This window comes from Coffea arabica, chromosome 8c, assembly GCF_036785885.1.
Source record: "Coffea arabica cultivar ET-39 chromosome 8c, Coffea Arabica ET-39 HiFi, whole genome shotgun sequence".
Classification (NCBI taxonomy): domain Eukaryota; kingdom Viridiplantae; phylum Streptophyta; class Magnoliopsida; order Gentianales; family Rubiaceae; genus Coffea; species Coffea arabica.
In genome coordinates, this window is record NC_092325.1 from 7,132,559 (window position 1) to 7,159,440 (window position 26,882).

The window sequence follows — 26,882 nt, forward strand, 5'->3', positions numbered from 1 at the left end:
AATTCAGAATTCAGATTCAGTGTTATCAAACGGAGCCTAAGTTACTAGTAATTTTAACCAAGTTAGGTACAATAATCCATTCACTAGATCGGGTTATAGAAATTCTGATCTTGATTCAGCCTCAAGAATCAGAGATTCTTAGTTCAAATCCCTTTATTTCTTTCTTCGCTTCTTAAGTCCCACATCTCCCCTAGTAGAAAAGAAAAAAAAATATCTTGATTCTTGCACATGGAAATAGTGACAAGAACCCAAGGGCCTTATGTGCAATAAAGTGAAACTGAGAGGCATCAAGGTAAATCACTCGCACTAAAAAATTTCTACTCTACAGTTTTGTCCTTACTTCTTACAGCCCAAATTCAAGTCCAATATCAATCCGGGTTTTTTAGATCATCTTCAGACCAAACTCGACCCGTTTCCCCCAAATTCTCCTCATGCATAACCCTTTGCCATAAAATACACAGTGACACACACTAAGCTCACCAATGGAGGTGGAATTGGAGCCAAGAGTGAAGCCTTTACCATTCAAAGTAAAGGCTATTTCGCGAGAATCACCCTCCCAGAAGGCCAGCCATGTCTTGGATACCGACCTCCGGAACCACTGGTCCACGGGGACCAACACCAAGGAATGGATCCTTCTTGAACTTGATGTAAGGATACACTTATTTAATCTGATTTTTCGGTTGAATTTTTTGGTTTGAGTTTGTTGTCTTGCTTTGAGATAGTTAATTTGAACTGGGTTTTTGCTAGTTTTGTTTCTTGTTTGATGGATCGTAAAGGGTAGAGTTGATTGAAATTTAGTTAATGTTGGTGAAAGTTTAGGGTTTTTGGGTTAGAAAGCGGTTATCTCTTTTTTGATTGAGTTGAATTGTGACGGGCGTGTTTTGGAGTTTAAGTAGAAGTGGATTGAGTGCGGGTGGTTGATGGAGGCTGTGAAAACTAGTAGTGAATAGGATAAGATGGCGAATTAAGTTCCCTGAAGCTTTGAGAAGGCTCCCAGAATTTGAAAAGATAAATGTTGTATCAAAGTTGTGGTGGCACTGAATTTAGAGGTATTTATTTTGGACAATGACCACATGCTCACCAACGTTTATTGGTAACCCATCAGCATTTCCAGTATCATCTTACATTGCCATATTTGTTGGTGTCGATTGCTTGACCAAAGGAAGTCTAATTCTGGAGTTGTAGGGTTTATGGATTCAAACTTGAAGAACTGATTTGCTACCCATGGAACTTCTGAGTGTTATGCTGATATTTGTTAAATATCATCAATTATCGTTAGAAAATTTTTAAAGGTGTTTTTCATGTTGCAGGTGTTATTGGTCTTTTTACATTGAATCATGCCGATTGTGTATGATTGTCTTTTTTTTTTTTTTGATGCAAATGGTGTACGGTTGTCAACTTAAGAGTATGTCTGCTAATATGGTAGTATCAGGTGAAAATCTTGCTTCTGGTTTTGTATTTACTGAATATTCTTTTTGCCTTGGATTTGTCTCTAAGAGATTTGAATAATTAAGTAATAGATGTACTCGTCTTTGCTCCTTTTTATTTACGTATGCATTGTTTAGTATCTTGAGAGAAGTTGAACAAGCAGTGACAATGGTGATACTGAATCATTGCATGATGTAAGCTTATGTACTAGAGATGACATGCTTTCCTTGAAATATTGCAAAGTAGAACAATGAAAGTTAATAAATGCCAGAATTTTTGTGAGTACGCTTGTCTGTTATTTAGCTTGAAGTCTCACTGCTTGTCTATTTTGGAGAAATTCAAACTCTTTATACAGAGCCAACGAATAGTGTAATGGTCAATTTTTTAAGAACATTATCCATGTATTCCTGTTTCTTTCTTTTTTAATCAGTAGCACCTAATTTCATTTCATCAGTACTCAGCTTCTCTATCTTTATGAATAGGTTTGCAAGTCAATTAGTATTAATAGAAGAATTATAACCAGTAGTTTGCTTGGTTCCAAGAGGTTTATGCCGGCTTATTATGAAAACTATGATGATAAATTTCAATGCATATAAATTATTATGAAATGAGTCGTGGTGGGCGCCTTAAATTTGAAAGGCACAAGGAACTCATCTTCCATTCCTTGGAGGTTGCCTCAGTATCTAAAATCACGTGCCCTCTGGCAATTTGCCTTTCACTTGAGGTCCAGCGACAAGTGTAATTGACCCCAATGTCACCATCTAGAATACTGGTAACGAGTATGCTGCATTGGACAGATCAGTTGTTAAAAATACCATTCAAATGCTACCATAAATGGGCACATGGCTGTCAAAGCTACTATCTGGACAGGAATAGTCATGGTATTATTTACTTTGCTGTTCCATCTCCTATTTGCAAGGACACTACTGAATACCATAATTGGTGGATTTTCATTTCTTCTTCGCGAATAATGTCCTTTGTTTGTTATTATACTTCCAATATGACAGGTGACTAGTGAAGCTTAAGGCGATAATTTGAGACAACCCTAATGTTATTTGTAATCTGTTTCAGCCAAAAGCTGATTTTTCTGTTCTTTTTGCTGCGCTAAAAATTCTGAGTTTAAGTAATTAAAACTTGGAACTAGTGCTTCCTTCTTGCAGACTATACCCTTTTTATTTATTTAAATGATTAACTAACTAGATGCACTTCAATGTAAATTCCAAGTTGTATCAATCAAGTTTTTCTACGTGGTCTGTTATGCCTTAATATTGTCATTATCTCTGGATATCTTTGCTCCATATATGGTCATTGGTAGGTTTTGGAAAGCAAAACAAAGACCAAGTACTGGAGAGAAATTAAGGAAGAGATTTGTATGATTGTATTGATTTTACAATAATGGTTTAGCTGTTGATTTACTTGGTTGAAAATATTACTTGACCGGAAAAAGTTGAAGATGTTTATACTTCTGTTTCGAATCTTTTGAGAAACTGTTGAAGTTCACGGTAAAGCCATAACTTACAAATAGATTTACTTTGTTTTGCTTAACAGAGACTTGGGATTGTGAAACTGTTCTTATTATTTAAGTATTTAACTCATTATTCTTTAAAAGAGGAAATTCAATTGATTTGGAGAAGAGATGAAAATGGGAGGATCAGAAATTACTAAAATACAATCCAAAAGGTAGTACGCGTATTGCTTGCCATGGTTCTACAAATATGTTAGCGAGATGTTTCAAAAATCACATTTTCTAATGCCTATGGCAAATACAGAAGTTGATTCTATTCTACAGTAACTCTGCACGCACAGATTGATTGTTAAAAGTCCGGCAATCCTGCCCTTTTGAACAACCCAAAAGAAATTCTGACCTAGCACATTAAAATAGAATTCTTCCAATCACAATTTAGTTGCATGAATATCAAATAATTTAAAAAAAATCCACCATCATTGATTCAGGTACTGATAAATTCTTTGTTAATGATTGAAACTAGGTTGGTCAAGCCTTTAGTCTTTTCCTTTCTTTAGAAAGACTGCTATTATCACTGCTTCTCTTCTTTAATTTTCGGCACACTGTTTATTAAGAACTTTGAAGTCGTCCTACATGATTTTATAACCTTATCTACTTGTATATCCCTTTAAGGTTGGTTATTTCATTTGTTTTTTTCACATTGTCTCATAATGTTTGTCTCCTAAAATATCAGTCATTTTACATTTTATATCCAATTTTCTGTTCCCCATGCCTCATTAGCCTTTCTGAATTGTCCTCTAATACTTGGCACCTAAAAGATCAGTCATTTTACCTTTTGTTTCCAATAATGACCCCACTCTAACAAATGAGCAAATTATCCAGGTAGTCACTAAACTTTTTCAACAGTCAAGATTTGGCCACTCAATTATTAGTAGCACGTCTTTACCCATTAAACTATCAAAAGTGTAAATTTTGGGTCATTCCGTCTGATTTCACCGTTAACTCTGTTAGATCAAAGGGTCTGCATGAGTTACGAGACATACTATTAATTGTTAGATTTGATAGAATTAAAGGGAAAATCAGATAGAATGGCCCAAAATTTATACTTTTAATAGTTTAGTGGGTAAAAACATACTATTAATAGTTGAATGGTCAAAACTCGATTATTCGAAAAATTTAATGGCTATCAAGATAATTTGCTCCTAACAAATTTGCCTTATCTGGCAGACAGACACTCAAGAAATATACTTAACTCAGATCATCAATGCTGTTGATACAATTATGTGTCCTTCCTTCTCAGAAGGGACGAAAAAAGTGTCCACTACAATCATGAGCATCTTTTCATTTGACATGAAATTAGTGGTAGAGCCAAGAATGATTTGAAGTAGGGGCAATAACAATATTAATTATTTATTTTTGTTTTTTAGGAGTAAGACATAGTGACAATATTCAAATAACAAGTAGAAGTGATATATCTCCTTTGGAGTTATAGGCATACTAAGATAATAATACTTTTTTTTTTTTAAATTAAAATAAGTCCACAACAATGGAGTTTAACAAAAAAAAATTCCACAGCAATGGAGTGCATAAACAAGTTTTAAGATTACTTTATGGCAGAAGCAAGAGGCTTATTGGATTCTTAGATGTTCCATTTCCATCAAATTACAAGTTCAGTCATATATATATATGTTTCCACACCAATGGAGTGCAAAAACAAGAAGTTTTAAGAGAACTTTATGGCAGAAGCAAGAGGCTTTTTTGGATTCTTTGATGCTCCATTTCCATCAAATTACAAGTTCAGTCATATGTATATGTTTACTTCTCAACAACTTAATGGGGGAAATAAATTAAATTGTTTTAAGATTTTGTGGATAGCAATATAATTTTCTGTGCATATGCCCCTGATGTAGATCTTCCATTGAATGGAAGCAAGGTATCTTTAACTATTGTAACAAATATTGTGGCTGATGCAATTGCTACTACAGAGGTGTGCCATAGCTGTTTTTAAACTAGTGACAGAAAAGATTGATTTGAAGTAGCTCTGAAAAAACAAGCATGTCGACCATTTCTAGACATTGCCAAGTGAAGGGTGCATGTGTATCAGTGGAGTAGGAGGATGTGGAAAAAGATGAAAAGAAAGAGAAAGGAGAATATCATGCTAAAAACTCTACAGTTGAGGTGCTCCAGGAATTTTCCCCCCCTTTGTGTTAGAAAAACTAATTTGCTTTCCAATTAATTGCTTGATGCATGAGCGTATCTGCTGTAAATGGTGTGCGCTTCCCCTTAGCAGTTATTTTGTAGTAAATGCTGATTGAGCAAAATATTATTGATGCAAAAATTCATATTTCACTAGATTGAATACACTGTGAGATATGGATAAGTCCTAACATGACTTTTGATAAATGGCTTTAGATGGTTTATAGTCATCTGGTGATGATTGTATGAATGATTTTGCATCTTCAGGATGTTATTATACCTTGAAGGAAAGTAATTCCTTTCATTTATTCCAGTGGTTGCACTTGTTGATTGCCTAAAGGGATCCCCATTTAGATGTCATCTTTTGTTTTCTGATGTTGCCTTTATTGCAGGAACCATGCCTACTTTCACATGTACGGATGTACAATAAATCCGTGTTGGAATGGGAAATTTCAGTGGGCTTGCGATACAAGGTTGGTTAATTATACGCTTTCACCTATGAATTGATTGAATAATTGAATTAAATTTCAAATCCAGCAAAGAAAGTAATTTAATGGTTATTTGTGTACTTGATAGTGGCTGTTTGTACAAGACTTCTATTGCCTCTCTTTGGTGGCTACAGAAACCCCTTTAAACTTTTGATTCAGAAATACAATTTTCTTTCCTTCCTGAATTGCAATTGGAGTCTTATGAATTTTTCTTCATAGCCAGAGACATTTCTAAAAGTTCGACCCCGCTGTGAAGCACCTCGGCGAGACATCGTTTACCCAATGAACTACAGTCCCTGTCGCTTTGTTCGAATATCTTGTTTGCGGGGAAACCCGATTGCTATATTTTTCATTCAGGTCAGATTTGGATTTATACATATACATACATACACACACATATATATATATGTGTGTGTGTATTGATCGTGCATAGTTATTTGTCAATTGCTTTTCTTTGCATTTCTCTGCTTTTGTTCCTTTCTTATTACAGCATTTTTGAGCTTTTAATTGATAGCTTGAGCAGTGTTACATTTGAGGATTCATTTGTCTTTTTTACAGTTCCCCATGTTTATATATATCATTGTTAAGTCAAATAGTAGAAAGAGTTTAAGGATTTTACCTGTTTCTTTAGCTGATTCAGAATTTTTTTCCTGAAGAATCTGTTTTAAGAGAAGGTTATTTTTCCTTATCTGGCTATTTTAAAATAGCTTCTGAAAGCATCTCCAGATATTTTCTTTTGAGCTCAAATAATTTTAAAATAGGTGATAAGTAAACCCCAACACCTTAAAACTACTTGAAGCTTATAAAATAGCTTAAATAAGTAAACCCCAACGCCTTAAAACTACTTGAAGCTTATAAAATAGCTTAAATTAACTTATTCTAATGGGTTTGTCTACACTGCTGCCTCGGAGCTGTTGCATGCGGTTATAAGAAAAGTGGAATTTTTTTTTTAAATAATGGAAAGAGCATCTTTACTTGCAGGTTAGGATGTGCATTCCTCATGATCCATAGTTTTTGAGTTCTTGTACATGGGCCCTTGATTGGTTTCAATCAGTCAGTGTAGTGTAATAATTGTAGTTTCCTTTTCTCTTGGCTTATTTTGGGCTGTGCTTAGGGTTTTGTAGTTTACTTGTCTTGTAGGAAAAAACAAACAGAAACAAAATATTTTCCATTGTTTTCTGGTGCCAGCCAGATATACCTGTCTCAGTTGCTCTAGATTATTAACACCTTTCATGACGTTTGGGCCAAAAACTTATGGTGAATGGATTACTGGGATTTTGAGTGGCACAATCTTTTTAGCTTTCTGTGTGCATCAAGATGGGTGCATATTTCTATAAGAATTGGGTTCTCTTCAATTGCTACCTTCTGCTTATATGATCAAGCGAAGGATGCCTAATTTCATGGAAGGTTAATTGTGTCCTCCCCCCTCCCTGCTCCCCCCCCCCCCACAACACAAAAAAAATAAGAATTTTGTTGTTTCATCAGGAAAGTCAATCAACTTTGTGCAAATCTCGTTTATGTGGCTGGTGTTTGATTTGCATCCAATTAATTCATGAGCTTGTTTGGTAAGATTAATGTTCCCTGGGTTTTACACAGAATTGCTAAGTTTGTGTAATGACCAGAAAAGGTTCATCCATTTCCACTAGCTGCATGTTACACGAAGGAACTTCAAAAAGGTATCTTATGATCATAGCAGAAAAAGGTCGAGTTATCTTGAAGTTTTAAAACTGAGTATTAGATGGAAAATTGCAAGCAATAGTTCAGCCATAGGTGTAGGCCATCTTTAACATGCAATTGATTGTATTGTACTGATGGTTTGGTGGTTTATTCTTTTTAAACTGTGCCTTGTATTTTGTTGTTATTTTTAATGTTATTTCCACTAGCTGCATGTTACACAAAGGAACTTCAAAAAGGTATCTTATGATCATAGCAGAAAAAGGTCGAGTTATCTTGAAGTTTTAAAACTGAGTATTAGATGGAAAATTGCAAGCAATATTTCAGCCATAGGTGTAGGCCATCTTTAACAAGCAATTGATTGTATTGTACTGATGGTTTGGTGGTTTATTCTTTTTAAACTGTGCCTTGTATTTTGTTGTTATTTTTAATGTTAAATAGGGTATCTTACTGTATTGATTTGTAACTGTTGGAAATCTGTTTGGCTACCTGTATCATTGTTGAAAAGCTGTAGTTCCAGTTCCCTTACAATGTAAGATTGTTATTTAGGATTAATTTATTGCATATGATAAAGTCAATGGTTAAAGTGCTATGCTTAGAACGTTAAATCAAATCAATGCTTATAAAAAAAAATTCATTGAAGATGCAAAATCCGGTTTTTATTCTTTTCATATGAAGTTCGTTGGTGCTTCTTAATGTCTCTGGCCATGGATATAATTTGTATAGTAGTCTGTCTTTTATCATGGAACTAAACAAAAATTGGCTCCTTCCATTATATGAGTTTGCAAGCTTTTTGCAACCTCGGTTGGATGCATTTTTTGTTGTCACACCACTTAATTCCTACTTTTAGCTTTACCTCCAAGTAAATGAAGTTTTCAGCAGCTCTTTTTTATCTTATCATCCCCATTTACTCTTTATACTTGTGGTTGCATGCTGACTAAGCTTCTACTACTTGACTATTTTCTGTGTCTTCTCTGCAGTTGATTGGGATTTCTATACCTGGTCTTGAACCAGAGTTTCAACCAATTGTTAATTACCTGCTTCCACACATAATGTCTCACAAGCAGGATGCTCATGATATGCATCTCCAGGTGAGACATTTAATCGAACATAACTTAAAGTGAGCATGAATCTTGATCTTGTTCATGATTTTGTAATATATAATTGCATGCAAAACAGTTGCATATGTACTTACAGATGTACATATGTATCATTAATTCTTGTTGCTTTCTAAACTTTTTCCTTGTAGTTGCTTCAGGGGATGACTAGCCGATTGGTGACCTTCCTTCCTCAGCTAGAGGTACAATTTTCTGAATTTGTAAATCTTAGACATCTAAAGTTTCATAAGCATGATCTTCCATCCAAAGTTCTTCATTTGTGTTCAGAATGCCATTTGATTGCATGCAGGTGGATCTTAATGGCTTTTCAGAAGCTGCCGAACCTACTTTAAGGTTTCTTGCTATGCTCGTTGGTCCATTTTATCCAATCCTACGTGTTGTAAATGAAAGGTCGGTAGAGTTGCTTTCCATGTTTTTAAAAATTTTGTGATGACATTCAAATCAGCTGCTTTCCTCTCTCTCTCTCTCTCTCTCTCCCCACACAGATAAATCACATGAACATGAGTACATTTATGGGCACGCTGCACGCATCATTGCATACACACATGTATATGTATATCTCTTCCTTCGTGTCTGTGTTGTGTGTATAGTCACGGTGTCACATACATCAACGTATGCACATATATCTGTATGTCAACCTGGATATGTATTTATATCTTCTTGCACACGTTTGGAATTAGTAATTATCCTTTTCAAAAATAGACCTATTTTGCTGAATATTGATTTGTTTTTAAAGTGAAAAGTTAATATACATCAAGTGCGGTCTGTTCATATTTTTGTCACATGCCTTTATTTTGCCTTTCAACTAAAAGGAGGAGCTGCTTATCCTTCTTTTTGACTCTCTATAGAAATTTAAAATTTTTTTTGAATTAGAGTTAATTGTTCCAGATATCATTTCCTTTAGAGAAAGGGGAGCGAAAGTTTGTTGGCTTGAGTGCATCCAGGGATGAGATTTTGATGATGATTGTATGATTGGCCTTTGTTTTGAGTGATTCTTTGCATACTGAAAAGTAGAGTTGTGGGGATTTAACTTCAGGAAGCGATGTTTCCTTGCAACTTTTTTCCAACTTTTGCAGGGAAGCTGCTAAGGTTGCAGGCAATGTTTCAGACTATGAAGCTTCTAAGAATAGTCAAGTTTCGGTGGCCTTCACTGTTTCCTCTAACTTTGAGGTGATTTTGAGTTCTTGCTTCCTCTTAAATTTTATTTAATTGTGACTTACTGTTTTTTTTTAATCATCCATTTAGCCAAGGAGATTACGTAGTGCATCTGCGTCTACCTTGCCCTCCTCCAGTTACTTGGTTTTTCGCCCAGATGCAATCTTCATGTTGTTGAGGCTAGCTTATAAAGATCAGAACCTGGGAAAAGTTTGTGCAATGGTAATTATGCTTTCTTCATTTTATTTTGTTAAAAAAAAGTACATTGTGTTGAAAAACTAAAAGAATTTCATTTTAGGTTACTTCTCTTGGGAGTCTAACTTTAAATGTCTGTTATTTTATATGTTAAAGTCGCATCTTTTAAATATCCCTTTGACCTTTGCATGAAAATTGAATGGTTCTCAAGTATGACGAAATATATGAGGCTGATGATATATTGATATCATAGGGCCATAAGTCATATAATCAAATGTAAGTTTTGGAACAAAGTAAGATGAAAAAGGCTCTGTTTTGGAGGCCTCGTGTGATGGCTTTGCAAAGGAAGATGATTAACTCAATGAAACATGACTAGGAATCTAGAAGTCAACATGCAAAATGAAACAATGCTCCACTACTTGCTCCCCCAATTTTTTTGTCTCCTCCCTCGATGTCTTGTACTTCTTCACTTGTATGGTTTAGCAAGGCTTTTATGCAAATAAGCTGACACTCATGACCTAAGGGATTTATTTTGGAAAGTTGTATGCTCTTTTGAATGGCCTAAATTTTCATCCTGATGGCCTTTCTCATGCTCTATTTCAGGCATCTCAAATTCTGTTGAAGTTGACAGATCCTGCAGAGCAAGAAGGTCCTAGTGCTGCCTCTGATATAGCCTCTGATGAAGCATCTAAATCTGAAACTCATGGGCCTCTCTCTTTTGTTGATTACTCGACCTTGTTCGGAGAAGAAATAATCCCACCAGATTGTAATCCTGAGCCTAACTATTTGAATATCTTGGATATTGCAACAGTGGAAGAAGGACTGTTGCACCTACTGTATGCTTGTGCCTCCCAGGTAGATTGCAACACCCTGTCATATGTAACCAATACTATTTACTGCTAAATGCCTCCTATTTTGGGCGTCAATTAATACTTAAATTTGGTGTCTCACAGCCTCGTCTCTGCAGCAAATTGGCGGATAGCATTTCGGACTTTTGGTTGGCACTACCTCTAGTACAAGCACTGCTTCCAGGTTTTAGACCTCATATTTTGGATCTGTCTGAGTGTGGATAACAAATGCATGAGATTAGCAGCAATGCCAATTGATAGTGAAAATTTTTTCAAGTGCATATCCTTATTCTATAATTCTTCCCACAATTTCAAGAATGTCACTATTTTGTGCTATCTAAATAGTCTTTCAATTTTTTGTTGGAGAGTTTTGGACATTTTTTATTAACATAAATTTATATTTCTTCTGTAGCACTTCGTCCAATTGTCAATGGTCCAGATCAAATAGATGATTCCTTCTCACAATGGAAACAACCTTTTGTGCAACGTGCCCTGTCAGAGGTATTATGGTGGTTTTGATATTGATATGATTTTTCTATTCTTTTGCCCTATGAAAGAACCTTCTTGGCTTTGTGTAAAAAAAATTGCAGGTTGTGGCAATGTCATCTTCATCAGTTTATCGTCCTCTTCTTCGTGCTTGTGCAGGCTACTTGGCATCATTTTCCCCTTCACATGTTTGTCTTTCTCCTGTTTCTTTTCTCATCTAAATTTTAGTTTTGGAGGTGATGATGCACTTTTTGCTTGAGAATATGGGTTCATCTTCGAAGCCTCTTGTTTGTCTCATGCACCCATACGCACATCAATACATCCATTTATTAATTAAACATGTTGTGGGCCTGAGCATCCAAAAGCCTAGATCTTATTTTTATTAATCTGGAAGTAGCCCATAGAGCATATCAGAGTAGAATGTTATATCCATTTATAATTCTTGGAGAGTGAATTGCATAAGATTTTCGTGTAATATGTAGATTTAGGTCTTTGTTGTTCTTGGCAATCTCAATTATTTGAAGACGTTTGCTGTAAACAAGCATAAGTAGTTTGTGATACTTTTTTCCATGTAAACGTGAGGGAAGAAAGATTAAAATGCATGATATATGCAATTGTAAACAATATCACTATTGTTCCTTGGAGCTAGAACTACTTTGCCATGTACATCTTAGCTTTGCTGGTCAACAGATTCATTACTTTCCAGAAATTAAAGCATTTTGGTGTCATTTTTTCCTACAGGCTAAGGCAGCATGTGTCCTTATTGATCTCTGCTCTTGTGTGCTAGCACCATGGATGGCTCAAGTGGTTGCGAAGGTAAGATATGCATTGATCCATTGCATCCATTATTTTTTGGTCTCTTAGTGAAATCTCTGAAGTGATAGTTTGGTTCTAATGCAGATTGACTTAGCTGTGGAGCTTGTGGAAGACCTTTTCACCGAATTACAGGTATATGGCAGTGCTGAGTTATCAATAATTTTAGTAGCTAGAAAATAATTTTTAGTTAGAATTACTGATTAGTATGATTATAAGAATCAGATAAGAGTAGAGCTGTCTTTACATTTTTGAACTTTATTATCAACTTGCATTATAAATTTAGAACCATGCTGATTCCTTCTCTATGTACTAACATGCATATATAGTGCTGTAACACATGGAAATTCATGTCGTGTGTTCATGCACGAATACTCCAAAACGTTCTGACTGTTTTGATAGTTCTGTTTCAGTGTAAATGGTTTATTTTCTATCATTATGATAGTGTGCAGTCACATTTTGTCCTGCACATTTGATCATTTATACTATGGTTTGCATATTGAATAGTAGTCGTGAGAGTGGCAACACTATTGCTTCATTTATTTTTTGGCCATCAACACTATTTATTTTTTATATTTGCGTATTGGATATTAGTCATGAGAGTGGCAACACTATTGCTTCATTCAGGTTTTGGCCATCAACACTTTTTATTTTTTATATTTGCGTATTGGATATTAGTCATGAGAGCGGCAACACAATTGCTTCATTGAGTTTTTATCCATCAATACTTTTTATTTTTTATATATTCCTTAAATTCTATTTGCGTATTGGATATTAGTCATGAGAGCGGCAACACAATTGCTTCATTGAGTTTTTGGCCATCAACACTTTTTATTTTTATATATTACTTAAATTGTAGGGGAAATAATGAAGAATTTTCTTTGCTTATTGAATACTTTAGTACTTGTCACATTCCATTGTGGATGAGAAAATTTTCTGAAGAATTTACCATGATATACCTGATTCATGCACAATATCTTCCAAAAATCGATAGGTCCTTGCGGCCTCACATGTTTTTCAATCCATGGCAAACCCCCTACCCTAGATTTTCAGCATTATTCTTTTATCTACCATTAATTAGTCAATTGTCTTCTGGTCTGATATTAGGTTTCTTTGGCATATGTTAATGGATTGCATTTTCCTAATTTTTGCTTTGTGGAATACAGTAAAATGCTTAACCAGAGAATGATCTGTTTAAGATGCATGTGATGGTAATTTGTTTTTCTGCTAGTCTTGCACATTATGAATTCCCTTTTAAGATACAAGTACTGATATGGAGACTAAATATACAACAAATTTCTACACTAAGGATTTTTGTTCTGCATAATTGCTAAAAAATTCTACATTTGTAATGCCATGTTGGTACATGCTGGTACGCTTATCAAGTTAAACGAAAAGGATGACCGTTTCTTCTGTGTCTTTGTTAGACAACTGTGTCTTTTATAGACAAAGATTTGCAATAAAAATTACTGTGGAAGGTATACCACTGCATAAAATATTCAGATTACTTTGTTGACATATCTTAGATTCATCTTTAATGGACCAATATGAAGATTCCGGATATCAGAATAAGAAAACTGTATTTAAGCTTGGGAAAAAAAGCTTATAACCTTTTCTTTCAACTAACTTATTGACCTTGGTTGGCTTGAGGGATGCTGCATGGTTATTTCTTTTACCCCATAGGAGCAAATATGTTAAAATATACTACCATCCAATTGTAACACCTCCAGTCTTCTTTCTGTTAAGCTCCCGTTAAGAAGTTGTATTGTCTTCCTTCATGGTTGTCTTTAGATCACACATTTGGAGCTCCAGTGTCTAAATTTCTGGCCATGTCAGACATCTGTGGTTTTTAAATAATCTGTACTTCTGGGTTGTCTTGTGTCATTAGCATGTTTAGATCACACATGGGTGAAGTTTCTGGTAGGAAGTCTGTATTGTCTCCCTTCATGGGTGTCTTTAGATCACACATCTAGAACACCAGTGTCTAAATTTATGGCCATGTCAAATGTCTCAGGATTTTAAATAATCTGTAATTCTGGGTTGTCGTGTCGTTAGCATGTTTAGGTCAGACATCTAAGCTCCCTACTCTAAATGTTTGGCCACATGAAGTCCTTTTCAACTCTTGTACATTTGGGTTTTGAGAATTTACAGTATGCAGACAAAATTATCTGTCAGGGTGTGTAATAGTACTTACATGTGGGAAGAGGTGCTCTTTCATGTTTCTTGATTGTTGGACGGACAAAATCATCTGGCGGGCCTTTATCTTGAATTGAACTATGAAAAGGGACAGGTGAAGAAAGATAAAATCATGGCCTTCCATTGCTGACCTTTGGGTGCCTGGTGTACACTCAGTGAACATGGATATTTGAACACGAAAGTTGCTAACAGATATCTGGTGTTACAGAAAGCAATTACAATCATTTGCTCAACCAAAATTGAATATGTCAGAACCTATTGCTCCTTTTATTTTTACTCCACCAGAATAAAGTTCATTTACCTTTACACCTGTTACTTTGACATAAATTTCAAGATATTTCGTCAATCATATATGTGCTGCAATCTGGAGCCAATGCTGAGCCATGCACATCTTATTTACACATTCAAAGTTTCTGGAGGGCTTGTTCTCAACAGCTTAGGAAAAACTATCAAGAGATAAGTTATTGTTGAAAAAATAAATGCCTTGTTTGGATTGTGATTTTTTGTCAAAAAATTTCTACTTTTTCTGTGAATACATCTTTTAATCACCTCTTTATCTCACATATATCAAATTGTTACAGTATATAAAATAACAATCCAAACATAGCGAAAGTTAATTTTGGAAATTTGTTGAAAGATTTAATAACATATTTCTGTTATTCATGTTTTTAAAAGCTAAAAGCTGTCTTTGGAAATCAACTAAGGCCTGCTTCCCAAGATCAGCTTTTTCCAAAATAAAAAATGCTGCTTGTAGCTTATTATAAGATGTTGAAAGTCTATAGCTGCTTGTCTCACTTGAGTTCTTTGTACCTGAATAGCTCTGTTCAAATTTCCTCAGCTGCCTTGGTGTCTTGCTTGCAAAATAAACACCATCTTTGCTATTGCTTGAACTGTTTTGGGTAGCTTCTGTCATCACAATTTTTTTCTTTGCAGAATGACCTTTTCCTACAATAAAAAATCTTAAACCTACACCTTTTATCTGGCCTGTTTGTCAGGGTGCTCAAGTCTTATTTGCTCGTGCACGTGCAGCCCTCAAGTATTTAGTGTTGGCATTATCTGGGAAAGTGGATGATATAATGGCCAAATACAAGGTTGGGCTTTGGTAAAATTTCCTGATGTTTTAGTCCTCCTATAGTTTCTGCGGTTATTTTGATATTTCAATAGTGCTTGACATTTTTTATTCTGCATCATGGTTTCCAAATGTCATATCTTCCATTTTCTGTCATAATTACTGTGTTTTCCAGGATGTGAAGCACCAAATTCTTTTTCTGGTAGAAATGCTGGAACCTTTCCTGGATCCGGCCATGACTCCAGTGAAGAGTGTGATATCATTTGGAAATGTCTCTTCTACATTTCTTGAAAAGCAGGAGCATAACTGTGCAATAGCACTGAACGTGATCCGTGCTGCCACGAGAAAACCTGCTGTGCTTCCATCCTTAGAAGCTGAGTGGAGGCGAGGATCAGTTGCTCCCAGGTAATAGGAAAACTTACTAAGAATCTTCTGTGAAAATCCTTTTTCTTAGGATTTCGCTATTTGTTTCCTCTTATATACAATTTGCAATCTTTATGATTTAGTGGGATGGCTTTGGTATTGTATCCAAGAACTTTTCACTGATTATTCTATTGCTCCATGGTAATAAGCTCATATTCGTGTGATAAATATTTCTGCAGTGTACTTCTCTCAATCCTAGAGCCTCACATGCAGCTACCTGTGGGTATTGACCTGCGCAAATTTCCTGTTAGTGAATCACCAGAGACACAGTCATTAACTGTTTCATCTTATGCATCTGTTTCCCAAAATGGAGGAGCCTCTGCCAAGTCAAACAGTCAAGATGATAGTGATGGAAGGACAGATAATTTTGATATCACAGGGAAGATGGATATTACTGAGGAGTTAAATGCTCTTTTTGCCCCATCAGAATTGGCTAGTTTGTCTCTCACAAATGCTTCGTGCAGTGTAGACCTAAAACAGTCAGATTCCGACTCTTGCAATGTTAATATGGAGGGAAACAATATTCCAAAGGATTCAAACAAGCAATCACAAGATAATGTTCTACCAAATAACATTTTTGTGGTAGAATACTCTAATTTACAAGCTGATTATTTGCAGCTTATCAACTATCGAGACTGTGAGTTGAGGGCTTCTGAATTTAGACGTTTTGCTCTTGATCTGCAGTCTCAAAGTCCTCTTGCTCCAGAAGGTCATAATACTGCCATAGATGCTTTGCTCTTGGCAGCAGAGTGTTATATTAATCCTTACTTTATGATGCCCTTCAGGAACACTTCTCAGGATATTAACAAAGGCAATGTGAATAGGAACTCTGAAAGCTATGGACTGACAGATGTCAGAAGGGTTCTAGAAAAGAAAGATACCGAGTTGAAAATAGTAGACGGTCTTGAAAGAAAAAGAGATAAAGCTGTTCTTGAACTCCTGCTTGAGGCAGCAGAGTTGGATAGAAAGTATCAGAAAACAGCATTGGATGCGGAAATTGATACTTCACATATTGAAGAGCGCGAGGAAGTCATAAGTTTGGCACCGGATGGTATTCTGTTTGCAGATGCTATCACCTTAGTGCGGCAGAATCAAGCACTTTTGTGCAATTTCTTAATTCAGAGATTACAAAGGAACGAGCAGTCTGTGCATGAGATTCTCATGCAATGTGTTTTGTTTGTGCTGCACTCAGCAACCAAACTGTTCTGTGCCCCTGAGAGTATAGTTGATATAATACTGAACTTTGCTGAATTCTTCAATGGGCTACTGAAATCAATTTATTATCAGTTCAAAGAAGGAAATTTGCAGTTGGATCAGAGCAAGCTGCATGAGGTACAACGTCGATGGGTGCTTCTTCGGAGATTGGTAATTGCTTCAAGTGGCACCGATGAGGAATCAAGTACCTCCATAAGCGTTCAAAATGGTTTCCGGCTTGCAAACCTTATTCCACCATCAGCGTGGCTGCAGAAAGTATCTGTATTCTCTTGTTCTGCCTCTCCTCTGGTTAGATATCTTGGTTGGATGGCAGTGTCTCGTAATGCCAAACAATATCTGAAAGACCGCCTTTTCCTTGGTTCAGATCTGTCCCAGTTGACATATTTGATATCAATATTTTCTGATGAACTTTCTCTTGTAGACAATATTGTTGATCAGAAAAACGACAAGCAGAAGACTGAAGAATCAAGAGTTAGGGACACAGGCAATGAGCAAGTGCTAGGACATTCCAGTCAAGAATATGTGGATCTATCATTTCATGCTATATACCCTGAGATTAGTCAGTTCTTTCCCGATCTAAAGAAAGAGTTTGAAGCTTTTGGAGAATCCATACTAGAGGCTGTAAGGTTGCAGCTGAGATCTCTATCATCGGCTGTGGTGCCTGATCTGATGTGTTGGTTTTCTGACTTGTGTTCATGGCCTTTTCTAGGACAAGAACAAGGTCAACTTTATTCTAAAAAGAATCCTGATAATTTGAAAGGTTTTGTGGCAAAGAATTCAAAGGCTGTTATCCTGTTTGTGCTTGAATCCATTTTGTCTGAGCATATGGAAGCAATAGTACCAGAATTACCTAGGTTGGTGCAAGTTCTGGCGTCACTTTGTAGAAGCTATTACTGTGATGTGACGTTCCTTGATTCTATATTGCATTTACTAAAGCCAATCATAGCACATTCTTTACATAAGGTCTCTAAAGAAGAAATCCAATTGAGTGATGATTCATGTTCTAATTTTGAGTCTCTATGCTTTGATGAGCTTCTTGATGATATTAGGCAGAACAATAATGATCAAGGACATCAAAAAATTTATTCCAGGGCATTAACAATTTTCGTTTTAGCCACAGTTTTTCCTGATCTATCCTTCCACTGCAAAATGACAATTTTGAAGTCCTCCCTCTGCTGGGCTGATTTTGCTTCTTCTGAACTGAAGACTTCATTTCATGATTATCTTTGTTCCTATCAGACCCTAATGGAAAGTTGCAAAAACTTTTTGGTTGGGACATCCAGAGTCTTGGGTATCATTCCTTTTAAGACATCCCTCTATTGTGATGGAAGAGTATGTGAATCTCTCGATGACAGCTCTGAGTCATGCTCATGGTTTCTTGGTGATGTCTGTAACCTTGCTTCTTCGACTGAGGTTCCTGAGAACCTTGAAAAGGAAAAAGATACTGCTGTTCACATAAATGAAAAGGATTGTAAATTGACTTCTGAAGAAATAGTTGAATTTTCAGAGGAGTTAGAGTGCCTCATTAATAAGCTTTTTCCAACGCTAGATGAATGCTGCAAGATTCACCGTAAACTGGCAAAAAGGTTGGCTATTACTTCGGCAGAGTGCTTTGTGTACTCAAAATGCTTGTCAATGTTCAGACAAAGGTTACTTGTGCCCTCGCAAATTGATAAGGAAGGTATTATGCCAACCAGTGCTGAATATGTATCCATGGATTGCTGGAACGTCAGTCTACAAGAATATGCACAAATGATACTGGTGCTTCAGGAAAAACATTGCTGGGAAGTTGCATCAGTGATGCTTGATTGTCTACTAGGAGTGCCTGAATGCTTCAGTTTAGATGGTGTGATTGATAAACTCTGTTCTGCAATAATAAGCTTTTCTTCCAGGGCACCAAATATTGCCTGGCGGTTGCAGACTGATAAATGGCTGTCTTTCTTGCTAAGGAGAGGTACCCACCTTCTTCCCAACTGTGAAACTCCTATAAACGATGTGTTTGCTTCCATGCTTAAGCATCCGGAACCAGAGCAACGATTTATTGCACTTAAACACTTGAGGAAACTTATGGGTGAAGATGCAAATGGTGGAGCAGCTTCTTTATCTTTAAAGCCAACTGGTGGAGTAGCTTACTCAGACTTGGTTATTTCTCCTGTGCCAATATTATCAAGTCTGGTTGCTGGTATGTGGGATCAGGTGGCTTGCCTAGTGTCATCTGATACATCACTTCTTTTAAGAACCCATGCAATGGCGCTTCTTCTGAACTGCATACCTTTTGCTGGGCGGCAGAAGTTGCAGTCTTTTCTTGCAGCAGCTGATCAGGCTCTCCCAAGCCTAGCAAATCTGACACGGTCCACTTGTCAAGGCCCCGTATCAAAATTTTCTTTAGCACTCCTTGCAAATTGTTGCTTGCATTCTCCTGCTGAAGATATTTCTCTTATACCTGAAATTGTTTGGCAAAACATTGAATCTATTGGAGTGCTGGAGAATGGTATTGTTTCTTGGTTACCTTTATATATTTCCGAAAAGATGGAAGCAGTTTAAGCATGTCCCTAATGTTTTTGCTTTTATTTCCATTTCTGTTTTTAGAAAGCTGTCCTTTGAGCTTGGAGAGAAGGGCTTGCCAAGCCTTATGTAGGTTGAGAGCTGAAGGGGATGAGGCTAAGCAGGTAAGCAGTTGACTTTGGTTTGATGAGGCATATTGGTTTAGGTTGGTAATTTAGGCAGCAAAGGCTTTCTATGGTCCAATGTTTTATTTCTCTGTCTTCTTCTAGTCCAATTTTCCAAGGTAGAGAGCTTTTTTCTTTTTCGATGAGTTTTCATAGAGACCTCAGCCTTAATGTTATCCTAACCCCTGGGAAAATTTGTTTTGTCTGTGTAAGATGCTGCAAGAGGTGCTCTCTTCAGCTTCTCCAGAACAACTTGATCCAGACTTTAGAAGTACACGCGAATCAATCCTCCAGGTACAGAAGCATTATTTGGTTATCATCTTGCAATTCAGGAGTGTGGAATACCATTATCATGCCCTGGGGGTAAATGGCGTTTTGTTTACCTCCTATTTTCTTGCGTGGATAGGTTGTTTAGCGAGTTGAGATGAATGAGGTTTTGAAATGAACCTTGGTATTGTAGCTGTGACTTATTATTTTTCTTTTGGAATTTTTTTAATGCCTTTTACTTTGTAAATGATTAAAACCCTATCCTAGTTGTTTTTCTTTCTTTTTTTTTCGCCCCTCATTGTTTAATGGGCTAAATTATTATGATCCAATCCTTGAGTTTAGCACAAATGCAAGGATCTGGCCTAGCAGATAACCCTTTTTTTCTTTGCCCCTTTCTTTGGTGGCAGTGGCAGCGATGGTGTTAATATTTTTGTAGGGGGGGGTAGGTTGGATCATGAATTGGATCTTTATATGGAGGCATTTGAAGCTTCTCTTCAGAACACAGATACTATTGAATAATGGATGACAACCGTATTTAGACAGTACATTAGGGGTTTTCACCAACTGCTTTAGCTAACTAGGATCTTGTATTTAGAGGGTTGTTTATTTCTTTTGTATCATCTTTCTCATGTGGAATGAGAATTTGTCATGGTAACTGGGCTCTGGAAAATCTTTTGTTTGGTTTATTTTTTTTTCTTATCATGCCTTATCAGAAATTTTGTTTTTCTGGATTTGACCTGATTGCTGTGGCTATTTAGCTTTCATATTTTGAATTACTTTTTACTTTACATCTGTTCATGCTTCCACATAGTTCTTATTCAGATAGAAGATTTGGAGTATTGAATTGTGAGATGATTTCCTTCTTGTGTCTACTTGGATTAGACAATTATTTAGGAAAGAAAGTTGAACTGGTAGCTTACCTTTGTTCACCAGTTTGTCACATTCCTTTCTTGGTATCATCTCAACGTATTTGTATTTGGTGATTGTGATTGCAGTATTGACTTGTTTTATATTCACATCATACTTTTTCTATCACTTTCTGAAATACTTCGCTAAATTGTTACTTTTTCTAATTATTTACTCTTTCTTTTGCGCCTTTTGTCTAATTTTACAGGTTATGTCCAACTTTACATCTGTCCAATCATACTTTGATTTCTTCCATAAAGAAATGGATAAAAAGTGCTTGGTCAGTCTTAAAATCCGTGGAAAAGTTCTTTTCATATGCCAATTCTCTTGTTGTAGCTAAATATGCGTTTTGCTTTAGGAATTTGAGGAAGCTGAGATTGAAATGGAACTTCTTCAGAAAGAGCATGCCTCACCAGAATCAGCTAATGATATTAAAGATTGGCATCGGCTTCCTTTTCTAGCTGGTAATGGAGTTCTCTGCTAGATAGTCCGATAATAGAAATCTACTATACCTTGTTTGTAACTTTTGGCATACGCACCAAATGAAGGCTCTTTTCGAGTGATGACCTTTTGTTGTTGTGATGAACATTATACTATTTTTATAGTGTACTAGATGACCCTTTTAAAATCAATGACCTTTTAGTTGTTGTTTCTTATATTACACTGTTTACTAATAGTGTAATGCTTGCTGTTTACAGTACCTAATCTCTCAGTGAGAGTTAATTAAGTTGATCTGGCATTTATTCAACCTCTTTTGCTCTTTGCAGACTGTGCAAAGGATGATAACCGTCTGCAGCAAATCAAGAATCACATTAGATCTCTGTATGCTCCAGCTTGCTATTTCTATGGATTTTTATGATTAGTAGCTAGTATTTAGGGAGGTTTTAGTATCACTTGGATCTCTTATCCAGAAACATGTTATGATGTTCTTGTCCCCATTTTGTTAGAAAGAGCAACAGAAGGCAATGTTTTCAAACAATGTCTTATTTTGTATGTTCAGATTTTTTGTGAAAAGACTTTTAACAATATTTGTCATTGGTGAAAGAAAAAGATAGTGTAGATGTATCACATTCCTGAAATGGTAAAGAGCAACATCTTCTTCTAAAAGCAGCCGGATAGAAAAGAAGAAAAGGAACTGAGGAACTTAATGCTTCAAGAGGATTATGTTCCATTTTGGAATCAGCAACAACTGGTACTTTGAAAATGTGAAGACTGAAATGCACTTCTGATTCCTTCTTTAAATATTCCCTCTACCATATCTTTCTCTATTTTTGTGTCTCCCATAAATTTGAGAACCTATGATACTTTCTGGATTCTTTTGCTGATTTCTGGTTCTAGATAATTCACCAATGGGAATCACAGAATTAAAACAACTTTATACATATATGTTGCTGCATTTTTTTTTTCTGTTTCACTATTATCAAATGATGTATTAGCTTCACTTTTTCTTGATGGATTTACGTTGCTAAAGTTCTGTATGAAATCTCTAATCAGAGAGAAGACAAAACTCAGAGAGGAGATTATAGCTCGCAGGCAAAGGAAGCTACTTCTAAAGCGTGCCCGTCAGAAGTACATAGAAGAGGCTGCTTTACGAGAAGCAGAACTTCTTCAAGAACTTGATAGGTTCTGCCTCCTTTTCCTTGTTTATATTATTTTCACTCCAGTTCAGTTCTGAATATGTTGATGCTGGAATCCATATCAGAGAGAGGACTTCTGAAGCAGAAAGGGACGTCGAGAGACAGCAGCTGTTGGAACTTGAGCGTGCAAAAACCAGGGAACTGCAGCATAATCTTGATATGGAGAGGGAGAAGAATACACAGGTAAGTTGTAAGATCATTTAATATGTTCCTGATCATCAGTTCTTACATATGGTAATCCGATCTGATGTCGCCTGATTCAGAGATATGTAGCCCTTTAGCAATTTTTAGCATCTTTAGTTCTTTCTCAAACTCTTTATTTGCATAGATAATTCTTTCTCATACTACCATGTTCTCTCTAGTTGTCAGTAACTTAGTCAAGCATCTCATGTAGTTCCCCCAATGCCTTCTGACATAATGATGCACATGAATGGTGTAATTTCCTAGTGACGGAGAAATATCCATATTCTTCCAGCCATGTATTTATTGTTGGAAAGAATTGCCTCATTTCTGTTATCCATCTTTGTGAGTTTATCAGTATCATTCAATCTGGGATTTCCCTATTCAGTTGTATCTGGATCCCTTTTACTTACCTGCCATCTGGTAAGATAAATAATCCAATTTTGAGATGCTTTTTAGTTGCTTGACCAAAATCCTTTAGCGTGTTTCTGAAGACAATCTTCTTCACCCCTCTGTGAAGCTGTAAACTGTAATAGTGGAGATATAAAGCTTAGTGTGATCTCCTTAGCTTAATCACACTATTGTTTTGGTCTATATTGAAACTTTTGATCTTTAAATTGATTTTGGTAATTCCTTTTTTCACTGTTTGACTACCTCAGCAGATGATCATATAAGCTTGTCCTCTGAAATGATTTGGGAAATGGTTGGTTAAAAGGTCAACAGACAACTCATTTTGATAATGCTTTGTAGATACATCTATACTTTAATTCTTAAGTGTATTTACTTGGGTTGGCGTTCAGTTATCCAATATCTTGGCAAATTGGTTGGGATGCTGGGCTAAAATGGAGTTTCAGTATCAATTTTTGCTTTTTATTCTGAGTATACCTCAGCTATTGGGATTCGTTATCTTTTAACTTGGACTACTGATCTAGGAGTGGATGGCAAGTTTATACCTGATTAGGCTGTAGACTTTACAGTTGCATCCTTGCTATAGCCTCTAAAATCCTTTTGAATGGAACTAAACCATCTTTCTTCTTGATCTCTTGAAGAAGATTGCTTGAAAGATTACCATGCATATGTGCCAAAGGTAGACTGCGTACATGAACATGGATACATGTTTATCTGATACGGATGAGTGTTTTGTCTTGTAGAGAGAACTCCAGCGGGAGCTTGAACAAGTGGAATCTGGAAACCGACCATCACGGCGGGAATTTCCCTCGTCCACTCATAGTAGGTAGGGCTTCATTAAATATCACGACCACATCTGATAACTTCTCAAGTATCTTACTTTCACGTGCTTGTTAATAATTGTTTGTTCGTTGTTTGACTGTCTCCTAAAAATTTGGAATTAGCTTTTCTTCAATTGTCTGATGCTAATGGTTGAGGTTGCATCCTTCAATAAACTGCGTGCTATATTGGGCCCTTCAGTAGGATTTCTCTTTTTATAGGCATGAGAACAAACATGTTGGGAACGTATAGTGTCAAAGAAAAGAAGAAACAGAAAAACTTGTTCTAATTGCCTCCCCTCCCCCCCTTTTGAAAGACAGCAAAATGATAGACTAAAGTAAATTTAGAATTGCAAGTCTCCTGAAACATCTCCATATGTCTTCCCCCTATGAAACTTAACCATAGCCATTGTTGATATATCTTGATTCTTGTATCAATTACAAGTTTTCTGGAGCACAAATGCTGTATAAAATTCGGCTAATTGCGGCATTGCTACAAATGCTATAAAAAGTTCACCAACTATTGCAACTGCAAAGGCCATCAGTGAATCATGATATCAATTGTCACAGTTGGAACTCTCTGCAATTGCAGCATTGCTATTAATTTGAATATAACATATACAGTTGTATACGCATCATACACTAAGTATTCGCCTAATCTGAGATAAACATGTTATTTATAGACATTCATGTATTATGCACCTTTTTGGTGCATGCCTGTGATTTTCTTGTTTGAATCTACTTGTGTATATCTTTTGTTCGTATACAAGATACATACATGTATAGATGCTACATACTGAAGGTTTAATGTTTTATATCTACACTGGGACATCAATAATACCCATTATTGGGAAAGCGGATTTTGGAGGGGGAACGGATTACTGAGTTTGAGCTCTGGTTGAGCAGAAATAGGGTGGTTGTTCTACTACTGATATTAGAATTGTCAGTGAGGACAGACAAAGGAGGGCTTTAGTGGAGCTGGAGTGCAAGGTGGTTATAGGCCACCAGAACGAGTGATAGGTGCAGGGTCCTGCAACTGCAACCACAGGGGAGCTCTGCTGTGAGGTTTCCGAAGGAGCCCAAGAATTTTGTTTTTAAATTTTAAAAGGCAGGCAATTTTAGTGTTTGCTCGTTCCATTTTCACATCTCGAGTAAATGCAGCTTTTCCTTTTGCCACATTTTCTTTCCTTCTATGTTTGTTTTGGAAAATAAAAGGATGAAGGATTAAACCAGTGTGCATTTCTTATTTTACAGATTTAGAAATTAGAACACCAGAAACAAATAGTTGTGAAATGGATTATTCTATGAATTTTCTGCCTGTCATTGTGGTGTTTAGAACAACTGCTTTTTCCCATGCCAGCTAGAATGATGTTGGTTATTCTAACAAGTAGAAATACCGGAACATATTAAATGACCTACGTCATCAGGTATTAAAGTTTTGTAGATACAATTTTAGAAATCTGATGCTGTTTGTTACTTTAACAACGCAAAGAAATTATGCTTTTGTCTGCTCTATAGCCTCTCTCTCTCTTAGACATTGCAAGCACTTGTAAACAGCTTTTATAGCATGCATTTTATCCACGGTGTGATCTAACTATTAGTGCTGACGTGAAGTGATTGGGTGGTCAGTAGTCAAGGTTGATGAATTTAAATTTGGTAAAATTACCTTTAACTGCTTTATGCAGCAGACCAAGATATCGGGAGAGAGAAAATGGCAGAGCAGTAGGTGAAGGTAACTTGAGAGGAAGTACTGGCAGTATGCAATCTGAGACTGCTACTACAAGTTCTTCCATGGCAACAATGCCGAAAGTTGTTCTATCAGGGGGTAGGCAATTTTCAGGCCAAATACCAACCATTCTACAATCACAAGATAGGCCAGATGATTACAGCAGTACTTATGAAGAAAATTTTGATGGAAGCAAGGACTCAGGTGACTCAGGTAGCATCGGTGATCCAGATTTGGTTTCAGCTCTTGAGGGACAATCGATTGTTTCGGGGTCCTCTCTAAGGCATGGATCTAGAGGTGGCAAACCTCGGCAGATTATGGAGCGAAGAGAACGAGAGAGCAGACGAGAAGGAAAATGGGAAAGAAAACATTGACAAGATATTTGCATGATTGTATGTATGTATTGTTACCTGAAGTTTCTGCAATTAACTCCCATGATCTCTCTCTGTATCCTCAAAAGAGATGATGCATTGCTGTGGTAGACCATATCAGCAGATGCCCGTCTCAAGGTGAGGCAAGTTTCATGAGCTTAGGAAATTAGTTTGGTAGATTTTGTTACAATTCTTCTTTCAATCAATTGATTTGTGTTTATAGGTGCTGTATAATACACATTAAATTGTATTCGCTGTTGTGATGTAAAATATAAATATAGGATTAGCTAAGCATGTGTCTTGATTGAAGTATAGATTTACTTGTAAATCTGGTGTTGCAGCATTTTTTTTTCATGTGAATTACTTCTTAATCTCTATGCTCAGGTCATATAATAATTGATAGACTGATACATCTAATGACTTTTTACCAGGCTGTGTACTGAATATTTATTAGATTTATTTTTTCCAGCTGATTTATACAAAAAAATTTCCTCACTTGTTCAAGACAATTATCATCATCATTCAACTTAACTCAAATAATCATTTGTTCTTAATGAAAATATAAATGTGTCCTGCAAGCACTGATGCCCGAGTTCAACTTTAATTCTTTAAAGATTTTGATTCCCTCATTTTCCTTTCCCTTGTGCTTCTCAATCCCCCCTTTTTGGCAGCAAGCAAAATGTTCTTCAACTGTATTCAAGTCACTGGTCGATGTCAAGAGTACAGAAGATAAGCATGATTAGTAAGAATAATGTACTTTCCAAATTTAGTTCTATTTTTTCTAGGAAGCAGAAAATATGCTTGTTTACTATGAATTATTGTGGGGCTGAAACGGGGTACGAATGTTTGTAAGACATGGTCATCATTCCAAAGTCCAAATGGCCAAGATTGGCCCAAAAAACTAATCTCTGTAAAAAATTTTAGTTGTCATGACAAAATTTGTAAAATGCTCCCATGTGTGCATTGTTCACGTACAAGAAAGTTATCAAGCGTTTGTAGGCCTTGCAGAATTTATTTTGAAGGTGAGTCTTGGTGAGAAGACATCTAAAATGTGCACCAAACTTTGAATGGCCACAATATAACTTTTTGCTTATGAGGAACTTTTGAGCTTGTAATACAACCTTGGAACAC

General features: G+C 36.2%; 1 protein-coding gene across 6 annotated transcripts; it reads left to right on the plus strand.

Annotated features, from left to right (window-relative positions):
* Positions 1–340: 340 nt before the first annotated feature.
* LOC113706289 (uncharacterized) lies at positions 341–26,042 on the plus strand. 6 transcript variants are annotated; one of them, XM_027228158.2, is made up of 26 exons: positions 341–647; positions 5,482–5,562; positions 5,797–5,934; positions 8,232–8,342; positions 8,501–8,551; positions 8,659–8,759; positions 9,446–9,539; positions 9,615–9,746; positions 10,323–10,574; positions 10,673–10,751; positions 10,980–11,068; positions 11,158–11,241; positions 11,795–11,869; positions 11,954–12,001; positions 15,058–15,153; positions 15,307–15,536; positions 15,734–19,260; positions 19,359–19,438; positions 19,652–19,732; positions 20,820–20,891; positions 20,970–21,075; positions 21,379–21,433; positions 22,106–22,234; positions 22,314–22,431; positions 23,580–23,662; positions 25,340–26,042. In XM_027228158.2, the coding sequence occupies exons 1-26, from the start codon at positions 483–485 to the stop codon at positions 25,752–25,754; spliced, it is 6,492 nt and encodes a 2,163-aa protein (XP_027083959.1). In that variant the 5' UTR covers positions 341–482; the 3' UTR covers positions 25,755–26,042. The 6 variants fall into 6 exon arrangements, 5 of the variants coding, with proteins under 5 accessions (XP_027083959.1, XP_027083960.1, XP_027083961.1 ...); XM_027228159.2 differs by having other exon boundaries at positions 25,343–25,917; XM_027228162.2 differs by having other exon boundaries at positions 378–647; positions 5,801–5,934.
* Positions 26,043–26,882: the final 840 nt, after the last annotated feature.

Coding starts and splice junctions, on each gene's coding strand:
- LOC113706289 (XM_027228158.2), top strand. CDS start 483: ATGGAGGTGGAATTGGAGCCAAGAGTGAAGCCTTTACCATTCAAAGTA. Junction 19,439..19,651: donor AAGGGGATGAGGCTAAGCAG/GTAAGCAGTTGA, acceptor TGTCTGTGTAAG/ATGCTGCAAGAGGTGCTCTC. Junction 22,432..23,579: donor AGAGGGAGAAGAATACACAG/GTAAGTTGTAAG, acceptor TTTGTCTTGTAG/AGAGAACTCCAGCGGGAGCT.